This window comes from Colletotrichum costaricense, assembly GCF_030867565.1.
Source record: "Colletotrichum costaricense strain IMI 309622 chromosome Unknown Scaffold_7.1, whole genome shotgun sequence".
Taxonomy (NCBI): domain Eukaryota; kingdom Fungi; phylum Ascomycota; class Sordariomycetes; order Glomerellales; family Glomerellaceae; genus Colletotrichum; species Colletotrichum costaricense.
In genome coordinates this window covers 263,420-280,561 of record NW_026848236.1, presented here as the reverse complement: position 1 = coordinate 280,561, position 17,142 = coordinate 263,420, and the positions used below count along the sequence as shown (strand labels likewise).

At 52.9% G+C, this 17,142-nt stretch overlaps 3 protein-coding genes across 3 annotated transcripts; 1 reads left to right on the top strand and 2 right to left on the bottom strand.

Moving 5' to 3' along the window:
• Positions 1 to 1,288: 1,288 nt before the first annotated feature.
• Positions 1,289 to 5,972, bottom strand: CCOS01_07294 (isoamyl alcohol oxidase; the record flags this gene model as incomplete). Its single annotated transcript, XM_060455460.1, has 7 exons — positions 1,289 to 1,606; positions 1,686 to 2,025; positions 2,093 to 2,618; positions 2,700 to 3,089; positions 4,106 to 5,349; positions 5,427 to 5,627; positions 5,689 to 5,972. 7 exons carry the CDS (start codon positions 5,970 to 5,972, stop codon positions 1,289 to 1,291), a joined length of 3,303 nt encoding a protein of 1,100 aa, XP_060313352.1.
• A 513-nt stretch (positions 5,973 to 6,485) lies between these two features.
• Positions 6,486 to 8,265, top strand: CCOS01_07293 (cytochrome P450; the record flags this gene model as incomplete). Its single annotated transcript, XM_060455459.1, has 4 exons — positions 6,486 to 6,732; positions 6,801 to 7,342; positions 7,431 to 7,761; positions 7,826 to 8,265. The coding sequence occupies 4 exons, from the start codon at positions 6,486 to 6,488 to the stop codon at positions 8,263 to 8,265; spliced, it is 1,560 nt and encodes a 519-aa protein (XP_060313351.1).
• Positions 8,266 to 8,797: 532 nt separating this feature from the next.
• On the bottom strand, positions 8,798 to 16,451 carry CCOS01_07292 (beta-ketoacyl synthase domain-containing protein; the record flags this gene model as incomplete). The annotated part of the gene is made up of 7 exons (XM_060455458.1): positions 8,798 to 10,196; positions 10,253 to 14,126; positions 14,183 to 14,933; positions 14,998 to 15,412; positions 15,496 to 15,612; positions 15,687 to 15,804; positions 15,902 to 16,451. 7 exons carry the CDS (start codon positions 16,449 to 16,451, stop codon positions 8,798 to 8,800), a joined length of 7,224 nt encoding a protein of 2,407 aa, XP_060313350.1.
• Between the last annotated feature and the right edge of the window lie 691 nt (positions 16,452 to 17,142).

The window sequence follows — 17,142 nt, the reverse complement described above, 5'->3', positions numbered from 1 at the left end:
AAAGGCCAAGAGAATCATAGTAAGGAACCGCCGACAGCATCTCTAACCTATCCGATGGGTTGGTCCCACAGGAGCTAATGACGGGATTTCCACGGCCAACGAGGAGTGATAGAGAGATGGTTTAGGAGAAAAGCTAAGTGCAAGAGCTTCTGAGATGAGTGAACACACGTTCCTCTCCAGCATTTGGTAGGAAATCTCAGCCTCGAAAACCAAACATACTTAATGAATAAGCAAACTTGATTAAACTCCACACTCAGAGGTTTGTCGTTGTCATATTGTTTTACGTCCATCAGTCCTGTCAGGGGCAAAAGCAATGCGTTCGCATCCTGACCTAGTAATAGATACGTCCCTAAATATTCCAACTCACGATACCTAGCATTCATATGCACAATCTTGTATCAATCCTCTGTGCTCCATCTGACTACTACTCCCGTAAGTTATCTGATACGTACATTAGTAATTCAGTGCTTCGCTTGGTACTCCGCGAGAGAGGTCTCTTCTGCCGCAGGAGTGGAATCTACGCGGCTAGAAAGCAATGGGGTTGAACACAAGCTCTTGTCATGATAACATGACTACCAGTACGGGTTCAAGAGCTCAAAGACGCCTCTGAGGCTAGTCTAGATTCCTCAGTAGCCGCATATCAAATTCATCGACCAATCAACTTAGATAGGAAACTAAGAATTATGGTGGGTAAAGTCCGCGAACGCTACTCTGAGGTCAGCTAATCCACTCTCGTCCGAACACCTGTAACATTGATAGCAATCAAGACAAAAACACTAATGATATGGCAACAGTGATAGTGATTAGCACAGCAGCTACAGCAGAAGAATCACTTGACGCACGGATAGGGTGCCATTACGGCCGTTTCTCAGGGTTCGTAGGAAAGATCTCCCAGGCCAACGGTTGATTACGGCATTAAATACACATTGCCAATCGAAGGACCCAATTGCATCGCGAGCCCTGTTATATGACTAGAATAGGATCTAAGGAAGAGCCACAAAGATTCGATTAGCAGCCAGTCTCAGAGTCCCAGCTACCATTAACTCCAAGATAGCGTTATAAATAACAACTTCTTGCTCTCAAGAGAAATAAGACTGTACTACTTAGATGGAAGATGTGATGCTTTCGCCTTAAGTGTTGCCGATTGGGGAACGCCCATTAGTGTTGACCATGGACGCGATCAAGTAGTCCTTGATAGCGAGTCACGATCCCTCGTCTGTTAAGCTTCCCAACCGCTGTTGTCAAGCCCTGGGGTCAATATTAGTCTCGAATTACTTGATGTCATGACTCAGTTCTGAATGATGGCACTAACATTTTGAGGAGTCCACTCTGAATCGTCAACAAGCACAACAGCCTCTACCACCTCAATCGAGGCAAGTCCGGCCTCCTGAGCAATCTGTTGCAATTGCAGAAGGGCGCCATGCACGACAAACGGATGTCGTATAAGCGCTGATGTTTCGCAGGGGGTATCTAAACCATGTCTCTTAGCTAGGTCCTTCAAGGCTGGCGGTGAAGGAACGACTATAGCCGTTGGCTTTGCGCGGTGAGGCGATGCGTGGATGCAGATGTTAGCCACTAGCTTTGCAGAGCGGTAGATAGACTCTAGCTGGAATGAGTGAGTTGTGGTCAGTGTACACACCTTCCACGGGCAAATTAACGATGCATCATGCAGATCGGCGTCATACCTTTTCGAGCGCGATGTACTCTCCGTTGAGTGTCTTGACGAGGTTCTTCTTCCGGTCAATGATTCTGAAATGAAAGTCGTCGCCGCTGCATGTGGGTTCCCACTGCCCAATATCGCCAGTGCGGATCCAATCGCCAGGCGCGACTGCACTCTTGAACTCATCGTCGTTGTCATAGTACCCTTCCATAACACTATCGCCCCGTATCCAGATCTCCCCCTGTGATGGAGTGTTACTGGTGAGGTAGCCTGCATCAGGGCAGTCAACCAGTTTCATTTCTATACTGGCCGGGATGCTCATAGATCCTGGTCGCCATTGGCCGGGATCCATCAGACCACCCATGCTGGAGGTTATCAAGACATCAGCTTCGGTTCAGCTTTGAACTCAGACTATCGAGTCTTTGAACTTACGCCATTGTCTCGGTTAAGCCATATCCGTTAACCAAAGGAGCCATCGCCATGGTCAAGAAGTTCTGCGTGCTTTCCGCTACGGGCCCGCCGCCTGACATGGCGAACCGCAGCCGGGGCCCGACCACCTCACTGGCGGCGGACGATAATATCCCATTGAAGCCGCATGTCCCGGCCAATCCGGCTGCGGCCCATACTTCTCTTGCTTTGACCCTCGACCAGAAAGCAAGTCTGTCAATAAAGCTTGAATTTTCCACGTTGGACAAAATCGCCTTTTTAATCCTTTCCCAGATAGCAGGAACACCGATCATAAAGGTGGGTTGGAAGGCATTTATATCTCCCATTTCGAGAGTGCCGGATGGAGTGCTACGGTCGAAGAGCGTACGGGCACCACCGTAGCCCATTTTCACACCCCAGTAGAGGCAGCTATTTTCGAAGGCAAATTCAAGAACATGAGCTAATGGTAAGTATGCGAGGAAAGAATCGGAAGACGAGAGATAGTCGCCGATCACGGAGTCAAGACCTGTGACTGTTGGCTGATTAGACAAGCGTTCATGGTATTCTAAGGGGAAGAAGATCAAGTATCATGGCGAATCAGGGGGTGACTTACCTGCCGCTACAACGGCCTTGTGTTTCACCGGAACTCCTTTTGGTATTCCTGTAGACCCAGAAGTGTAGTAGATGGCGCAAAGATCCTCCCTGTCAGGTGGAACAGGCTCACTCATCTTGCTCCGGCCAACCTGGCATAGCTGGCTGAAGCTGAGTATTTGAAGCCCTGGTTGTGTCTTCTTGAGTTCGAACAAGCCTTTGATCCACTCAGCACCTGCATCAAATGTACCACTTGGCTGGTCGTTATAGACTATGGCCTCAACTCGTGGAAGAGATCTGTTTGTCATTGCAGAAGTCACCTTTTGACAGAGATGGTGATCCACGAAGATGGCTTTGGCGCCTGTGGACTCCAGAGAATGCTCGAGGCCAGCAAGGCCGAGAGCTTCGTAGGCTGTCACGAAAACCATGGATTGTGAAGATGCACCATGAGCGATTGATAACCATTGTGGGCTTCATGGTGTTCGTCAATTTTGGTAATTCCACAAGAGTCCGCAGGGGAAACTTGCCTTGTTGCTGCATAGACGAGAATCTTATCAGTTTTCTGGAGACCGACCGCCCGTAAGCCAGATCCTACATCATGAACCACAGTACAATGATCTTGGTATGATATGTAAGTGTACTATTGATGCACTTTTAGCCGCCTTGTCATATGTGATTACGGCAGGGCACGCCACCAACCAGAGAATCTCCTGGCAATCTGTTTCTTGCATTTAAGTTTTCGGCTTCACTTGCTCGTGCACCCAAAGCAGGCTTGTCTCCATATGTCTCTGCCGCCCAATGCACGATGTCATAGACTGTCTGTATCTCGTTATTGGGCTGCGACAATAACCCGGGTCTACCAGCAAGCTTGGTGTTTCTTTGGGGCCGAGCCTCGGCCGGGATAGGTGGGGCACTCGGTACCGCAGTGGAGAACGGGGCGGAGCCGGAGGCCCGGGCGCTGGATTCCGGGGACACCGTCATTGTGCCGTATCGAGCTTACTTGTGGGCGAAGTAAGACGATGCCCATGACTAGCAAAGCGAATTGTTCAATTTAGGCTGTTTTAACTGCTGCATGGTCTGGTACAGATGCTGTGTACCTAAGTCCTCGGGTGGTTTTAACCTGTCGAGCGTAGGCGCTGCGGCTCATTTTTTAGTCCCCGAATGCCGCCGCATTGCACATAAGCTCGCTCCTATTCTAGGCAAAATGGCCCGCTACCACAAACAAGTCGACTGGCTACTCTTCCTGGAGGAAAACCCCGTGAAAATACAAGTTTATTTACTGACTGGGAAGTATCGTTGAAGAAATCTTAAAGTACCCGCGTGCAAGCTCTTGTGCCTGTCTCGCCCGAGCTTTTAGCATAGCCCGGGCCCTCAAGATAGCGACTCGCCCAAGGCCAGTTGACCTGAGTCCGTCACCCCATCCTTTACAGAGCCTGCCATGTTCATCGATCGACCATGCATCGCTAGATACCCCAGTAGGCCCAAAGAGAAGACCTTCGGGGTCGTATTTAGACTTGATGGCTTGCAGCCGCGGGTAGTTTGCCCCATAGAAGTCCTCTTTCCAAGTTTTGAGCTGGAAATCGCCCTCGTTCATATAAGTCCCGGAACCAAGCGTAAGTTCCCTCAGTCTTGGCACAACGACGTCGGTGATTTCATCGGCACGACGTTGGCCGTCCGCTCTAAGCGCACTAAAGTTCCACGTGGACTGTGCGAGCACAGTGATCAGGGTGTCTCGCCAGGCCGGGAGGACGGCATTGTCCGCAACGGGTTTCCGTCCAGGCGCCTGCTTTACATCCAGGGCAACAAAACCCAGAAAAGCATTCGTGTCTTCAAGGATGCTGCGAAAGGCCCCGACAAGAGCGGTGCTGTTTTCCTCGACATTGGAGCGCGGGATCATCCTTCCGCCAAAGAGGTGGTGAATCGTGTAAGGGCCTCGGGGCAAAGGTCCACCGTGCTTGCTGTAATGTTCCAAAAATGTGGGTTCCGATGTCACTTCGAGCGTGTACTGTACGTCTAGCTCATCGAGTCGGTCGACTAGCGGGCTTATCAATCCGGAGACCTGTTGCTTGGTCCACCCAGGGAGGGTAATAGGTGCGATGAAGAAGGCGTCCTTGGTGACGGCGTATCCAGCTGTCCCACCGGCGGTAGTGAGGCTAGGGAGGAGGTCTTGCCAGCTTTTGAAAAAATTCCAGAAGTCATCTTTCGCCACACCGGCGGTAGAGAATGCCAGAGTCGCACCTCCGATGTAGCCGTCGGGGTATGCTCTCACGGTTAGCGAGATCACGACTGCGTAGGTGCCAGGTCCGCCTCCGCTCAAGGCCCAGTACAGATCTGAGTGTTGCAGAGGTGTCGCCACCAGATGTTCTCCGGAAGGCGTGATGACTTCCCACTCAAGGACCTGGTCGGCTCCGAGCCCATACTGTGAGCTCAACGGACCGTGGCCTCCGCCTTGGGTATAACCGCCGGCGACGCCTACTGTCGGGCAAAAGCCTCCAACCACGCGAAGGCCTTTGTTGGCGGCAGCCGTGTAGGCTTCCAGCCCACGTACGCCGGCGCCCATTCGGATAGCGGGACCGGTGTATGTTTCGCTTGCAAAATCCAGCACTTCAATCGAACGGAGGCTACTTGTCCATAGGGCAAGGCCCCCTTTGGCGGCGGACTTTCCCATGTAACTTGCAAACGTATGTCAGTGATTGTCTCGATACCTTATGCCAAAGGAACTTCGCTTTAGATGTGGCTTGTTACGCACTCATGTCCCGTGTTCTTGATGGCCAGCCGTAGGGAGTGCCTGCGTGCGAATGAAAGACCTTGCACGACGTCTTCTGCATCTGTTACGTTGATAGCGTAGGAAACACTATGTCCCAGCGTACAAGGGGTATCAGCAGGAGTGAATGGATCGCAGCTGGAGTTCTGCCAGTAGGGGCTCTGGATGCCGCCCGGCCAAGATTCGCTGCAATTACCTGTTAGACTGTATGACCCGAGCAAGGAATCAATGGGGTGTCAAAGCTCACTGAATCTCTGGCCAAACCCAGTCCTTGCGAATAGCGGCGCAGTCGGCCTCGTCATAGTTCGGGTCGTGGCAGACAGACGCTGGAGGAACTGGAGCAATGAGACGACCGCCCACAGAGGTGTTAAGATCCTGCCATTGCAACTCGGATGGCCAACAGCTATCGCCGTCAGTACATGTGCAGAACGGGCGGGCCCAGCTGGCAGAATTTCTTGTCAGAAACAAGGCGGCTGTAATTGCCAGCCCCACGATTGAGGCTGGCCCGGAAACTTGGGATCGAAATCTCATTGCTAAAATGAATGAGCACTGAAAGCCAACTATGCGATTTTCTGCTCCAGAATTTCTTTACTTCACTTGAAATAGAGCAGTATTATCGCGGAATAGAACCAGAACAAGAAGCGCCCAACAAAATTCCGCAGTCGCTAGGATTTGGCCGAGCTCGTTATTCCCCGGTGTTACTGATGGAAACAACACTATGGAAGATTACTTCGACTTACAAAAGAAAAAAAAGCCCCGACCTGCGTAGATGAAATCCGTATGGCCCGATGCTGACGCCCATGCTGGCTACCTGACCAGCAACAAAAAAGGACTTCCCACTGAAAATCGGCCAGAGCGAACTCAACCAAGACGTGAATTTTGGAAGGAGATTACCTCGAAATAACCAGGCTTTGAGTTTGGTCTCGTCAAAATTTGTTTGGTCGTCACTCTCCTTTCCTGCTCTCCCGCCGGTCCTATCAACAGCCGACATTTGCCCCATCGTAGCCGCACAATCATTTTCAAGCACCTCAGAGACCAACAAATATGATGGATTCCATATCTACGCCCGAGACTCGCTCATCTGCCGTTTTCTATGGCATTACAGGGCTGGTATGTTCCACCGTGTATCTGCTCTCTCTGGGTATCTATCGTCTGTACTTTAGCCCGCTTGCCAAGTTTCCAGGGCCGAAGCTGGCTGCTTTAACGCAGTGGTACGAGGCCTACTATGAGCTCTTCAGCGGCGATGGCGGCCAGTTTATCTGGCATTATGCTAAGTTGCATGAGGAATATGGTGAGTGGACTTTGACTCGGCAACTGACTGTTTCGAGATCTCAACGTGTTGCTAAGTGGTTTTCAAAGGCCCAATCATCCGAATTAACCCATGGGAGCTGCACATCCAAGACTCTAGCTTCTATGATGTGCTTTACTCGTCTTCTAGGCACTCCAGCAAGCTGACCACCCTCGCTCACCGTTTTAACAGCCCAGAGTCGGCTTTCTCGACCGTTAACCACTCCAGACATCGCCAGCGGCGGGCGGCTTTGAACCCCTTTTTCTCCCATCGCAGGATCGCTGAGCACCAGCCCAACATCCAGAGAATGATGCATCGCCTCACAGATCGCCTCACGCGGGAATACCTGGGCAAAGAGAAAGTGTTACGTATCGATCAAATGTGGGGATGCTGGACGTCGGATATCATCAACGACTACGCTTTCGACAAGCCGCATAATTTTCTTGACGCTCCGGACTTCCACGCAAGCTACACAGATGCCATGGTTGATCTTCTGGAGCCTGTTCACTATATCACGCAGTTTCCCCTCGTGACAAATCTTTTCAAGATGCTCCCGCTGTCGTGGGTTAAGGCAATGTCTCCTCAAATGGGAACTGTGCTAGACTTTAACAACGTTAGTAGTTGCCCAAGCCAGAGATACTGAACGAGCTGACTTTCGGATCATATATGACGTTTTGCTGATGTGTTACACGCTCGACTAGGAAATGACAAACCAGATCCGCATCCTCTTAAACAAGCCGGCAGAGGAAAAGGGGCAATCCAAGACCATTTTTGGCGTCATCCTCGAGTCAGACCTTCCAGCCTCGGAGAAGACGGTTGGCCGTCTCCAGCAAGAGGCAATCAGCGTGACCGGCGCTGGTATCGAGACGACGATGCGGGCCCTCAGTCTGTGCACATTCCATGTCCTGGCGAACCCCCCAGTGCTAGAAAAGCTCCAGGCCGAGCTCAAAGAAGCTATTGTGGATCCCAGAAACCCTCCCGACTGGGATGCGCTCTCTCAATTACCATATCTCTCAGCCTGTATCAACGAAGGTGAGTGCAGTTTATCGACATAGCTGATTACAGGTGAAATCTGCTGACCAAAATCATCCTAAAGCCCTTCGATTCGCATATGGAACGTCTCAGCGACTCCCTCGCACGCTCGAGGACGAGCCTCTCCGTTACGGTGAGTGGCTCATCCCCGTCGGCGCCACCGTGAGCATGGACAACTACGCCGTGTCCCACGACGAGGCTATTTTCCCAGACAACATGACCTTCCGGCCAGAGCGCTGGCTGGGCGACCCAAAGGCTCCTGATGGGAAGAAACTCTCGCGCTACATGGTCGCGTTTGGTCGCGGGACACGCTCCTGCGTGGGCATGCAGCTTGCGTGGGCAGAGCTGTACACGGGCATTGCGACGCTGTTCCGTAGGTTCAAGATGGAACTCTACGAGACTGAGCGGGATGCGATGGATCTGCACATGGACCGATTTGTGCCGCGTCCTAAGCCGCATACTCTTGGAGTGCGGGCTCTGATTAAAATCTGTATCAGTGACTGATTGCCGGTGGAAAAGACTGAAGATGTTGGAAATGTTTTGGGCGAAATGCTGTAAATCTGTCGTTACCGAGCTCTATAACAATATTTTTCTCACAGAAACTTACCAGCTTCAGTGTATCAATTTTGTGTAGACTCTTCGTCACGCAGAAATGGTGTCTTAATGATCTAGGACATGGATCGGAATTGCTTGGACGCTTAACACGGACAGCATCAAACAAGGTGCATTGCGACTCAAGATTCTAGATAAGCAAGTAAATGTGTAGTGCTAGGCACTCTGAAGGCCACTAGACCTTTATTCCACCTCCGTTTTGTCTGTTCAAAACATTTCGGAACGTTCTAAGGGCTAATGTTGTGAGGTGATATTCGTTGTGTTTCATTTGCGACATCACTATAATGTTTGAACATAATGTCGAAATGATAATCAAGCAAACCTTTATACTAGCTAATTTGAGTTAAGATCCCAAAGAAACCCTGAAGGGGATGCTACCAGAGAAGAAAAAATGAAACACAGAGTCTAAAACGCAAGAAAAACTTCATTCCTTCTTCTTCATCTTGGAAACAATCTTCTCACACAGCGCTGTTAGTGACGTGGCGCTCGTGATCTCCAACGTTGTCAATTCAACTCCGAGATCCAGCCTGACCCAATTTCGCAGCTCTACGGCAGACAAAGAGTCCAAACCATAACTGCTGAGTGGCTTGGCAGGTTCCATTGGTTCCGACAAGCGGAGGGTGGCCTGGAATTGCGTGTTAACGACGTCCACAGCGGCCTTCAATACCACCGAGGAGTCTGCACTGGATTGCAGTAACAGCATTAGCGCCTGCACCGCGCGCGATTTATCGTCCTTGCCATCCCCACCAGACGTGGCCTCGCCGGTGCCGAAAGCCAGGCTGACGAAGCGAGCGTCGGCAAGAAGGTTCGAGGAGTCCGGCTGCGGCACGGCGATGGAGGTGATAAGTTGAGTGGAGCTGGCCGTCGAAGATGTTCTTTGCTGCTGCTGGATTGAAACGCGGACAATTTGGCGGAACAGGTTTTCATTAATGGGAGTCCAGGCGTCCCGATCCAGAGCCACGCGAAGGTCACTGTGCTCATGCATGTAGCCAACGTCGTCGATGGCACCCAAATCGACTGAAACAGCGGACAGCCCGAGGCCTTGGCGGTATACAGCAAAGGCATCGAGGAAGGCGTTAGCGGCTGCGTAGTTTGCCTGACCCTTTTGGCCAACAACACCAGAGACCGAGGAAAGCATAGTGAAGAAGGAGAGATCGAGGCCCTCCTCCTGAGCGATGTTATGAAGGTTCCAGGTTCCGGGGACTTTGCAGGCCACGGCGCCATGGTACTCCTGGGTCGTCATGGAAGTGAAGATTTTGTCTCTCAGGACCATGGCGCCCTGAATGACGCCACTGACGGGAACGCTGGAGGATTTGAAAGCTCTTCGAACGTCTTCCAAAACTGAAACATCGCCCCTGACCAGATCGACCTTGGCACCTTGGGCATGGATGTTCTTCAACACAGCCTGTGACCGCTCATCATCGTAACCGCCACGTGCGAGGATGACGAGGTGCTTGGCGCCTTTTTGGGCCAAGTAGACGGCCAGAGATCCGCAAAGACCTTTCAAGCCACCGACGATGAGGATGGAAGTAGTCTGGGGCAGATCGAATCTGCGTATCGCGGGGCGGACCATCACAGTCGGCTTGTCAGCCTTGTCTTTGGCGGAGAGAACGATCTTGCCCATGTGCTTAGCCGCACGCATGTAACGGAAAGCACCAGCCACATCCTCGAAGGGAAAAGTAGTCATGGGAGCAATGGGCTTGATGGCGCGCTGGCTAATGAGGCTCATCATCTGGCGCATGAGCCTGGCAATGACGATGTCCGATACGTGCTCGTGGGACATATCAAAGCAGCGGTATGAAGCGTTGCGGCCAAACGGCTCCCTAAGATGGTGTCAGTTGTCGGCCTCACGTAAGGAGATAAAATGAATGAGACTCACATGGAGAGGTAATTGCGATCAAGCATATCCCTCTTCCCCAGCTCGACCATGGTGCCGCCATCAGCGATACAGCGCCACGACTCGTCCAAAATATCGCCGGTGAGAGAGTTGAGAACGACATCGACGCCGTGTCCTTTTGTGGCGGCCTTGAGCTGAGCAGCAAAGGCAGTGGTTCTTGAGTTGAAGATGTTCTCTCTGGGGATGCCAAAGCTGTCTACCAAGAAGTCCACCTTCTCATCAGTGCCGACGGTCGCGTAGATCTCTGCGCCAATGAATTTACAAATCTGGATCGAGGCGATTCCAAGACCACCGGATGCGGAATGGATAAGCACTTTGTGCCCGGCCTGTGTGTTGGCAAGATCGAAAATGCTGTAAAGCGCAGTGAGATACACACTGGCCAGAGTTGAGGCCTCCTCGAAAGACATCCAGTTGGGGATGTGGTGCGTTCGCTCAACAGAGGCGATGACCCTGTTTCCAAATGCTCCCTTCTTGAAGACGAGCACCCGGTCTCCTGGCTTGTATATGTTCGCAGCGTTTTTGCCAGCCCGACGGATCTCGCCCGCACCTTCGAGGCCGAGGAGGTGTTGGTTCTCCGGAACAATGCCCATTGTGACGGCGACATCCTTGAAGTTTAGCCCAGCGGCGAACAGTTCAACTTCCACGCTGCCGTCGGGGACAGGCAGCTCTGTAGCGGCGACCTCGGTGTACTGGAGAGAATCAATTGTGCCGACACGCTCGCACTGCAGACGAACGGTCGTGTCAAAGTCATGTAGCTCACCCTCAACGAGTTCAGCGCCGTGGGCCAAGGCTTTCTCAACAACGTTAACAGCCTCATTGGGCTGCACTCTGCTGATATGAATGACTCCCTGGCGCTCGACAAACTCGTTTTCAATACCCGTCGTTTGTCTCCGATGAACAGCCCTACCGAGGTGCTCAAGGATGTCATTTATGGCAGAGACGGTCTTCGGACCCGTGGCTGACTCAACATCCAACGTTGTGATACTGATAGAAGGATCCTCGTTGCGAACTGTACGACCCAGACCGTGGATCATGGCCTTGTCGGGGCTTGTGACGTTCAGCTGAGAGCCCGAGGTCACCCACAATACTTGGTTGCCTGATACCAACGTGTTCTTGAGAAGCTGCCACTGGGCTTCTGTAATAGTCGGCAGGACAGGGGCGGAGAGATCACTTAGTACCAGAATAGTTCTGTGGTCGTCTTGGGTATGTTCGGTATCCGTGATCTGCCATCCGAACTTTGATAGATCTGAGACAACTTGTGCGGTTACGTCTGTTGGGTCAGAGAAGTGTATAAGCTCAATGCCTTGCTTTTTGGACACGGCCTCTGAAACAGCGACGAGAATGTGAATAGTGTTGCCATCGCCAGAAAGGATGCTGAAAGATGAACAGAAACCAGAGGATGACGAGATTTCCGGCACGTCAGCTCCGATGGACTGGATTACGACGTGGCCGCCGTCCGATACCAGCGTGCGTGCGTTCCGTACCACATTATCTTGCGACTCCGATGACCCATCAGTGGCTCTGATAATGACAAGATCAAAGGTTTTGTCAGGGGTCTGCAATTTGTCCGGGTCAGCTGCAACGTCGAGGACGGCGTAGGCCACACCTGACTTGCTGCCGTACGTCTCCTCAGCGTTCACGACAGCAGAAGCATCGTGAGAAGAGAACTGGAAGCTGCGACAAGCAGACCTCACCACAGGGTCGGCTTTGCTACCCTCAAGCCATACACTACCGGCCTCGGAGGGTATCATGCTGGCCTCAAGCACACTGAGATTCGGGAACTTGTGAGCAGTCAAGTCGATGAATTCGTTGAGGGGATCTTCTGCTGCGGCGATGGCCGCCACGGTGTCTCCAGTAAGGAACGTCACATCTGGCTTCCATGAGATGCGACTGTACGTGTGTGACGAGTATGGATCCTCCTGTGTATCCAGTTGGTGATATCTTAGGCCAGTGAGCTTGAAACGCAAATCTCCAGTCTCAGAGTCAAGAACGACTGCGTTGGACTTGTAACTCTTGGTACTTTCGGGCAGGCCAAGGCCTACGTACTCAGAGCTCGTCGTGGAGATACCTTTTCCAGAAACGCTCTCCACTGGGAAAATGGTCAGCTCATCAATGATGGCAGGAACCAATACGGCACTGATCCCGGGCCTATCACCGGCCCACAGAGAAGGGGCACAAGACTGGAACGATCCATCAATGGCGGCGGGGTGCATCGGATACCACGACTGCGGGTGCTCCGAGGCGGGAGGACTCAGATCCACGAGAGACCGAGACTCGCGCGAACCGGCGATGGACTCGATCTCAAGATGTTTCTGGAAAACCGGACCAAAGTTGTAGCCTGTATCGTGCATGGCCTTGTACCATAGAGCGCCGGGGACGGGGTCAACCAACGGCTTGACAGTGCCCTCGGCTGCAGTCAAATTTTCGGGGGTGCTCTCCTGGATCCTGACTAGGCCACGGCAGTTCTCGAGCCAGGCGTCCCCTACCTGAGAGCTGATTTTGAATTCGTACCAGGAATCTTTGGCTCCCGTGCGCGGGTGAAGTGCGAGCATGACCTTGGTAGCTTCGTCTGAGTCGTCCAGCACAAGGGCGCGGATGAAGTTGACGTCTCGAAGCTTGTAATGGTATGCTGTAGGGAGAACCTTAGTCTCCAAAGTACGCAGCGCTTCGGTGTTCTGGCGGATAGCCTCCATAGCCATGGCGATGAAGCCAGCCGCGGGGAAGACAATCTCCGGGCCCATCTTGTGGTCCCGAAGCCAAGGCAGGTCTGCCAGCTTGAGAGACTTCTTGAAAGACGGCGCCTGCCAGGAAGTACCCAGGATCTTGCTGCCCAAGAGGTCATGGTGCGGGAAAAGACGGTATCGCCAGTCCTTGCTAGCGTCGCTTTCGTACCAGTACTGCGTAGAGTGGTCCCATGAGTAGTTGGGCAGGTCGATAATGGTTCTCGGTTTCCAAGTCTCAGTCTTGTTCACGTTGGCTAAGTTGACCTCTCCGCCGCTGATGAAGAGCTTGCCGGCCACCTCGTAGAGCGACTTGAGCGCGGCGGGGCCACGAGACCAGGCCGCAATATACTGGACTTCGGCGCCATCTCCGAGGACAGCCTTTTTCACCTGGGCCACAGGACCTGAAAGCGCACCGCTAGGGCCGATCTCGATGAGGAAGTCCGGACGGTTGTCATCCGCGAGCATGGTCTTGGTAGCTTGTTCAAATCGTACCGCAGAGCTCATATTGCTCTTCCAGTACGCCGCATCAGCAGCGTGGCGCATCTCTTTGCCAGACACGGATGAGAACATCCGGACGTTGTCATGTTTCCTGTCCTTCTTGCACGCGCCAAAGTCCTGGCGAAGCAGAGCCTCGTATAGACTGCTCACTTCCAGCATGAAAGGCGAGTGGTATGCCAGGTTCACCTGCAGCAGGCGGGCAAAATGCGATTCTGCTACAAGGGAGGTCATGACCTCCTCGAGCTTGTCCACCTTGCCAGACAAGGTGACGCTGCTGGGGCTGTTAAAGCAGGCAATGTGCACTAGGCCAGCGTAGGGTTCCAAGAAGGGCATTACGGCTTCAGCGCCCAGCCCAACCGCGAGCATGCCTACGTTCTTGGTGCCATCTACGACGTTAGCGAGCTGCTTGGCAGCTAGGCCGCGGTAGTAAGCGACCTTAATCGCGTCTTCCTTGGACAGATAGCCCGCAGCATATGCAGCAGCGATTTCGCCCGATGAGTGACCGACCACGCTGTGCGGAGCGATGTCCCAGACTTCCAGCACGCTCAGGATGGCGAGCTGAAGCGCTGTGCAGAGTGGCTGGGAAAACTCGGGCTGGCGAAGGAGACCAGGACTGCGCGGCTCTACCAGTTCATCTGCATTGATGTGAGTAATTAGGACCAAGAATGCGTCAGGGATGAGGAGAAAATACCGAGCAAAGACCACGTTGGAGGGACAAGAGCGGTCTTGAGGACAGTATCCAAATGCTTCAGCAAGTCTCTGGCGGTAGGGAAGGCATCGACAAGAGCCTTTCCCATCTGCGACCATTGAGCGCCCTGGCCGGTGAAAACAAAGCCGATCTTTGGAGCTTCCGGGCTCTTCTTCCCCAGGACGAGAGAGTCTTCGGCTATCACCGCCTTATCCGCTAGCAAGAATCCCCGATTGAAGTGCGCGCTGCGCTTGCTCGAGAGTGTGAAAGACAGGTCTCGCAAGTCGGCTTTGACGCTCGGGTTCAGAAGGTGCTTGCGCAGCAGCTTCACGTAGCCGCGGAGCGAAAACTCGTTATTGGCCGAGAAGACAAGCAGCTGGGGCTTCTTTGCGACTGATGCCGTGGAGGAAGCATCATTGTCGTCACCGAAGAGATCCGCCTCCTCAGCGAGGTGTGAAGAGACGTGGGAGGAGGTCTGGTTATTCTGTAGATATTGATCTGCAGACTCGAGGACGACGTGAGCGTTGGAACCGCCATATCCGAACGAGTTTACAGACGCCCGCTTGCGTGCCCCTGTCGGCCAGGGAATGCTAGTGCGTGTTGCAAACACCTTCTGGCCCTTAAAGTCGATCTTGGGGTTGGGAGTCACGAAGGTAGGGTTGCCGAAAATGGTGCCAGTCTCGAGAGACAGGATGGTCTTGATCAGGCCTGAGATGCCTGCTGCCGGCTCGGAGTGACCAATGTTGCTCTTGATCTAGGTAGGTGTTAGTTGTGGTCAACTTGTGTCATTTTACCAGCAGTGGAGAGGATGAACTCACGGAGCCGATTATCAAGGGCTGATCGGGACTACGCGACGGCGCAAACACTGAGGCGATACCACTGACCTCGGTCGGATCGCCTGCCTGTGTGCCGGTGCCATGGCACTCGAGATACGTGGTTTCGTTGAAATTCGTGATTCCAGCGTTAGCATAAGCCGAACGGATGGCCGCCGCTTGTGCCTCTGAGCTGGGGCTGGCGATACCGGGAGTGTTGCCGTCACTATTAGTAGCGGTGCCGAGTATCACGGCGCGAATAGGGTCACCGTCACGGAGGGCGTCCGAGAGGCGTTTCACCATTACGGCGTTGACTGCCTCACCCTTGATGTAACCGTCCGCCTTGACGTCAAAGGTGTGGCATTTTCCAGATAAACTCGAGGCTCCCTTCATTGGGCCAACATCCATGTTGTGTTCCGGGCTAGACTCACCCCTCCAGAGTCAGACAGTGTTTCCTGATTAAGAAGACGACGGCCGAGAAGGGAAACTCGTTCTAATGCTCACCTCAGGTACAAGTTGCAGCCGGCGACAATTGCTCCGTCCATCTCCCGGGTACGTAGATAGCGACATGCCACATCAAGAGCTACCAGGCTGCCCGAACAGGCTGTATCTATTGTCATACTACCGAGACAGGTGTCAGATGTGGCTGCAGGATCCGTGGGGATCCGCCGGGTAAGACGGATGGATGCGCTTACCTGGGACCCTTGATGTTCAGAAAATGACTGATTCTATTGCTTAGAATAGCCCGACCAACGCCAATTGTGACAGAAGGAGCGCGGTCTTCGGGATCGCGGGCCTGCATGTCGGCGTAGTCTGCAAATTTTGTGTTGCTGTAAGCCAAGGTTCATCCCATAATAGCACCCAGGGCAAAGGTCTGGCCTGAACGAAATCAGACGAGAAAAGAACGTACCGACGGCGTATGATCCGACGAAGCACCCAACCTGGGCCCCTTGCAGCTCTTGCAACGTCACACCTGAATTCTCCAGACACTCGTATACGACCTCGAGGAGCTGTCTCTGCTGCGGGTCCATTGCGATGGCATCGAGCCGGGGAACCTGGAAGAAGCCGGCGTCGAACTCACGTGGGTCAATGTTCTCTAGGAACATGCCGCCCGGAGACCTCATCGTTTTGGGCTTCTTGGATCCGTCATGGTGGCCGTCCAAGCTGAAGCGAGATTCGGGCGGCTCGTTACGGGCGACACCTCCGCGCTTCAGGAGCTGCGTCAGTGCGTGCGGGTTGTCGACTTCGCCCGGCAGACGGCATCCCATGCCGATGACGGCGATCGGCTCATGGGCTTGAGGTGGGCCATTGGTGGGGCCGTTTACGCTGCTGCCATTATAGCCGTTGGTATCGTTGATCCCGTTGGTTCCGTCGGTGTAAGTGGCGCCGTTGGTACCGTTGCTCGGATAGTTGTTGTTCGGAATCGTGTACGCACCATTTCTCCCGTCGTTGATCGTCATCTTGACTGCAGTTGTCTAGGTCTGGGCTAGGCCTAGCTGTTTGAAGAGGAAAGAGGGTAGAGAAGCCTTTTAGTAAGGTAGATAACATCGACAGTCTATAGACAATGGTCGTGAGATCCTGGTTCCTTGGTTATTCAAAGCGGGCAATCAGTCGGTATGTACTGAATCTCGAAGGAGCAGGAACGAGAAAGAAGGTAATAGAGCCACGCCACGAACTTCTCTTTGAACAAGCGAGGGCCTTGAGAGTGTCCTGGCCGTTCTAAAGTGATACCAGTGCTTCCGATAATGGTTTCAAAAACATTCGCCGATGACTTACATGTATTTTGACATTTTATGGAGTTCGGGAGTGCCTCGGATGGTTTCCATGTTTGGTCATCGTGGCAAACACTCATCATCAGTTGGATGGGTCTCCCATCCGCCCATAGCACGCCACTAATCATCAGCCTTGCTATGGCATGCCCACAACTCGGGGATATTCTGACAGGGAATAATCTGACATGCTGATTGGGTGAGCCGGTTCTTGAGCTGGGTATCAACACTGTTGGTCTTGAAAGTGGCCGGTGCAAGTGGAAGACTTCGGGCAGTTTATCCTACGCCGTAGACCTTTCAGTTGTTGCATTGAACTCGCCCATTACAAGGTCAACTGTCTGATAAGGAACGCCTAATGCGCTTGTAATGCGTGAATTTTGCC